The sequence below is a fragment of the Opisthorchis viverrini genome (assembly GCF_000715545.1).
Source record: "Opisthorchis viverrini unplaced genomic scaffold opera_v5_3, whole genome shotgun sequence".
NCBI classification, from domain to species: Eukaryota; Metazoa; Platyhelminthes; class Trematoda; order Opisthorchiida; family Opisthorchiidae; genus Opisthorchis; species Opisthorchis viverrini.
In genome coordinates this window covers 532464-537964 of record NW_008751659.1, presented here as the reverse complement: position 1 = coordinate 537964, position 5501 = coordinate 532464, and the positions used below count along the sequence as shown (strand labels likewise).

The 5501-nt window shown below is 46.4% G+C and overlaps 1 protein-coding gene across 1 annotated transcript in view; it reads right to left on the bottom strand.

Annotated features, from left to right (window-relative positions):
• Window positions 1-4715, bottom strand: part of T265_00292 (hypothetical protein) — a gene marked incomplete at both ends in the record, with an annotated part of 40402 nt that extends 35687 nt beyond the window's left edge. Inside the window, 2 exons of the mRNA XM_009164037.1 lie at window positions 4078-4235; window positions 4271-4715. Coding sequence (XP_009162301.1) covers window positions 4078-4235; window positions 4271-4715 — 603 coding nt within the window. The remainder of the gene's footprint in view (window positions 1-4077; window positions 4236-4270) is intronic.
• Window positions 4716-5501: the final 786 nt, after the last annotated feature.

Sequence of the window (5501 nt, the reverse complement as noted above, 5' to 3'; positions counted from 1 at the left end):
CGGTTCTCCGTTTCTGTCCCTCAAAGAGAGCACGCGGATGGCTTGTTTCTGGGGCGTTGTCTCATGTATTTGAACAATACGTTTTTGTTTTTTCGAGCGAGGTCGAGGATGGTGGCCTGTTTTCGTATGTTCCATTGGCGGATTTCTGATTTACAACGGTTCCGCTTTTTACGAAATGCCTGTATCCTGCTTTCAAATAAGTCATGGTTGTACGCAGTGAAGCCATCGGTGTTGAACACTGATGTCATGCTGCCGATGATGATGATGATGATGATGATGATGACGTATCCTGTAGTCTCCTTTTGGAAAAATAGTTGACCTCCTTTTCAGACGTCGAATTCTTTTAGGTAATCTGCAGCCCATCCGACTACGTGATCGTTTTCGGGACGAACACGTCAGCCCCGTGAACTTTCTTGGCAATGGTGTTATGTAAGTCCTCCACTAAAGCTGGTCCTAGTTTAACTTGTTCAAGAAAGATGCGCATTCCTGAGAAGTCCGCATGACAGAAGTTTCGAATCCACGTTTGAGGTTCGGGATTTCTGGCCCCCTAGCAGACGAAAGCAAAGGTCATCACACAGTGGTCACAATGTACCAGTGAAGCATTATTTGTCACCTGATTCACGAAGTGTCTTTCGTGGGTAATAACCAAATCCTGGAGGGATGGTAGTTAGCCTGCGTTTGTATGAGGCATTGGCCATATTCCGGAGGACTCAAGGGGCAACAGTACACCACACCAAGAACGACAGAATCGGACCCGTGCAGCAAGAGTTGAATCCAAAAAGGTGCAAGAGTGGTATCGGAGAGGACAACCGGGATTAACAAAGCCGCATGAGTTTAAAGCGAACGCACCAGTCTTCCTTCGTTTTGAGTCAGCTCCAAAAACAGTGGCAGTCTATCAAGATCTCCGCCTCAGAGACATCCGGTGTGACCCAGGTCTCCGTGGATACGATTATGGACGGCTGTTCTGGGCAAAATGACTGTTTAATATCGCAAAGTTTGTTGAAGACTGTGGCAGTTTGTGGACAAGCATTTTAATATTGCCTATGCTACTTCCGAATGCGAGGAGCAGAGGTTCGCAGATTTAATAGCTGAGAGCAAGAATCCGAAGTGGCCTCTGTGACATACCTGTCCGCTCCATGTCTTGATGGCTTCGAAAGCTGTTTTCATTTGCAGGGATTTTTTTTTAGAAAACAAAGTGCACTAATCGTCGTTGTGACTAACTGTAAACTCCAGCTCAAGGACTATCACTATTAACACAACTTTTTGTTTTTTCATTTTTGTGACCTATGAGGGGTTCATGAAAGGCTCCGTAGAACCTCAATAATAAATAGAACCTTTATTTGGTTTATATGCACTGCAACAGCGTTTTTAAGTGTTTGTTCCAGTCGCTCTCCGTCTTTGCGTAAGGGTTAACGCTTTTTTAAATATAATCCCCGACGAATTACACGGTCTCTACATGGATGTGATGGGAGTGTTCTTGACACATCAGTGATGCCATTCAGCGACTATGTATAACTATACAGTCGAAAACGAGGTATTTATCGTGCAGGTCCAATTTGTGTGTGACGAACTAACGACAAATTGTTTCCGGGGTTGTGGTAATAGCCTCAGCCCAGCTCAAGGGCCTTAGTGACGGTAAAAGACTCACCGAACAGGAAAAACACCCTTGTTACGGGAAAACCAGCGGGATCAGAAGGGGAATCCAGGTACGCAGGGCGAATGTTTGACCTTGAAGGAAGGTCGTTCGGCCACCGTTGGGTCATTGGCTGACATTGCATGAATTCTTCCCGCAATTGGCCGGTCACCATCGTCCATACCTGATTGGTCCTTTGGGTGACTTAACAGCAATTGGGTTTCGTGGTCCGGAGAGCCACAGATTCACAAATTCATACGAAGGGTCGAGGCTTTCGCTCAAGGTCCGTTTGATTTTTGTGTTGTGGCATTCGTGGACTTAAGGAGCAATTCAAGGAGCGAATTCGCCTGAGTTGGTGTCTCCCCTGAATCTAAACCTCCTGAGCCCTCTCTCTAAGATAATTTCAACGTAAGACTGTTGTCAAGAGTCACTTTGAAACTGATCCACCTGTTTTTCAGCTGCCCAGCTTATCGTGGGCGACAAAGGGCTTGTTGTGGGCCTAACAAATGGGGTACTGGTTGTCGCTGTTGGATTTTGGTTGTCGATTGATTTGACCAACTAGTTGAGAGGTGATGGCTGTTACTCCCCTCCTAGATCCAGGCCATCAAGCTTTCGAAGGGAGTTTTCGTAAGAATGGTTCATTTTGGACGTTTTAAATCCCATGGCCGATCCGTTTGCGGACTTTTTCCGCATACTACTTTCTGTGACACTGGGTAAACTTGCGCTGCCATGTAGCTTTTAGGACAATGTTAATTGTGGGCACGTAGACAGGTTTCGCGTGCATGCCTCCATCCTCCGCGCTTCATAGTACCTGTCAGAGCACACCCGCTGGGGGGCTGTTTTGAATGCTGAGTGGTAAGCAACCTAGAATTTGCCCGGTATTTCACCCTGACTCCTTCTTCCTCGCTTTTGTATGGGTGCACGTAAGGGTACCGACAGGTTAAGTTCACTGCGTCCGTTCATTGCAAACAGCCTCGACGTGCCTGCTATTTGTATTCATTTACAGTGGGCCAGTTGGCATACGTGCACAATCTAATGTTCATGATGAAACTTGACCAACACAGAGCGGCGAAGCTCGGAGGGAATGCCAATTGGCTCATAAACGATAATGCAGTCACCCATAACTGACAATGTACATCATTGTCGACAGGATTCTGGGAGTACTTGTGGATTAGTTTGGGTCTCGCTAGTTTGGTCCCTTCAGTTACTTTTCATTTCTCTAAGGCACTAAGAGTAAAATAATAGATTAACGGTCCCACCCTCCAGATCCATGAAGCAGGTTCACCACTCTGAGCCTGTTGCCAACCGACATCTATATTTAGGTTCGCATAAATTCGTCAGTTATCTCTAAAACTGACGGTGACATGTATGTTTTCATTTCCGACTCATCCAATCGAATGTTCTGGTAGCCAGCGTTTTTCTTAACTAGCATTTTGTTCGCCAGATTACTCGACTTGGTTGATCTATAAGCCTCAACTATTGGGCGTCTCGCGACTCAAGGAGACTGTAAGCTCCAGACGCAAGGTTTGCCCTTCAATTTTTAATCGGCAACCACACTCTTGGCCGTGCCGAAGTGTGAATTAGCATATCTAACATGTGAGGTGAGCGTGTTACCACCACTTCACATGCGCACGCTAGACACATCTGATTTTTACGTCCTAAAAGCTAGATGTGTTTGATTCTGATTTATGTAGCGAAGAGTACTACCTATTTGTTGTTACGGAAATCCCAAACATAATCAAGAAGCCGGAGCCCCATAGGATGTTGAGGCTTCTGTGAACCCGAAGAACGGTTGAAGTTGTACTGCGTTTTTTTCTCATTTTCAGACCCCGACAAGTTTCTCTCCATTTCTCTGCTGCTTTTGTTTGTGATTTCAAAACTGAATGGAGCGTTACAAGACCGAAATTATCAAGTTGTACCCCTCGAAATGCGTGTGCCCATACCCACTGAATCGGACTCTATCTTTTAACCTTTTCCACCAAATCACTTTATGGCCCGTAAAGAAAATTCTTCCACTCACCATCTTTCCGTCTCTAATAGAGCATTCTATCGCATTGTTGACTGCGAACAAGAACGCAAGTGACGCATATGATTCGCGCCTTAGACTGAATGCTATCCTGGTGGACGCTATTTGATGGGACCACCTAGCTGTGTTATGTACTGGGCACTAGAAAACTCCTTGATACTCCAATTTCCAGTATCCGAAATTTCGCCGGCTGGAGAGTTTAAAGCAAATTTCGGCAGTGTTGCAACAAAATACTTTGTAATCTGCTAGTTTGGCTAACCATGAGTCATGTGAAAAAAGACTCAAATTTGCATTAAGCCTTATTCAGCTACAAATATCTCTGGGGATATGCTGCGCAAACCAATTATTACTTGTCGTGATGAAGATTAGATTTATCTATAGAAGATTCACGGATTCACGGATTCAAGGATTGATACACAGGATCGAGGCTTTTGCCCAAGTTTCCCGGGTCGGTTTTGTTCTTGTCGGTCAGTGGCTGTCGTTCACCTGAAAAGCACAAGTGAAAAAAGGGTGTAGCACTGCTGTTTATGTTCTCAGCGCGGGGAAGTATGCTCGCCAGCGCGAGGATTCGCATGACTGAATGCCCGATAGTGCTTTAAATTGGGTTCGACAAGGAGCGTGGACAACCGTCGGGGGAAGATCATTCCACGCAGCTACTTCCCGAAATGAAAAAAATTTTTGCCCAATGAATGTGTGTGCCCTGAGCTTGAAAATTTTCTTACTATGCCCCCGCCGGGTGTTTGCTGGGTGAACGGTAAGAAACCTCCTTGCCAAGCGTTGTTCAAACAGGGCGTAAGTAAGAATTAGGTCCCCTCGGAGGCGACGGTACTCCAGGGGAAAGAGATCAAGCATCGCGAGACGCGTTTTGTAGTCCACGGATTTGAGGCCGGCAACCATACTAGTGGTGGCCCGCTGGACACGCTCAATGAGGGTAACGTCTTTCGTACGTCCTGAGTAGACAACTTGGTTGGCGTACTCCAGGAGCGGTCTGACGTAGGCCCCATAGAGTATTTGGAAGTCCATGCGAGTAATACGGGAGAAGGTACGTCGGATCATCCGTAAAACGGCGAATGCCTTTTAGGCCGATTTCTCATGGCGTAGTGCGAAGGACAAGTTTGAGGAGACCCAGATGCCTAAATCATTTTTGGCATCTATCCTCATGATGTTTTCTGGTCCCTTTTCACCATGCATAACAAAGGCATACGCTGAATCCCCTCCAAACGACACATGGACGCACTTTTCATCATTCAGAGGAAAGTGCCAGTCCAACGACCACTGCTTGGCAGCGTCTACATCCATTTGGAGGGCACTGGCATTGGAACTCCAGGATTTCAAGTCATCCGCAAAAAGTAAACATGGACTCGCAAGAACGTCCGTGAGGTCGTTCACGTAGATCAGAAACAGGAGTGGTCCCAAGACGGAGCCTTGAGGAACTCCAATGGAGAACGGCGCTGGAGAAGAGTATTTCAAGCCTATTCTCACTCGGAATGATTTGTCTGATAGGAACGCCTTGATCCAGCGAAGGATTTTCCCTTGAATTCCGTAAGACTCGAGTTTGTGGAGCAGCGGGACGTGTGGGACCCTATCAAATACTTTTGAGAAGTCAAAAAATATGGCATCCGATATGAGTCCTTCGTCCTTGGCTTGAGTTAAGCTGTCCATAAACACGAGCATGTTTGTCACGCAAGAACGGTTTGGGAGAAATCCGTGTTGAGCTGGAAATATCAGATTGCTGGAAGTAAGGTGATCTAGGATGGCTCGCTTCAGAATGCGTTCCATCACCTGGCACGGCACGCTAGTGGGGATTATAGGCCTATAGCTGCCAGGCGATAGTCGGTCAAC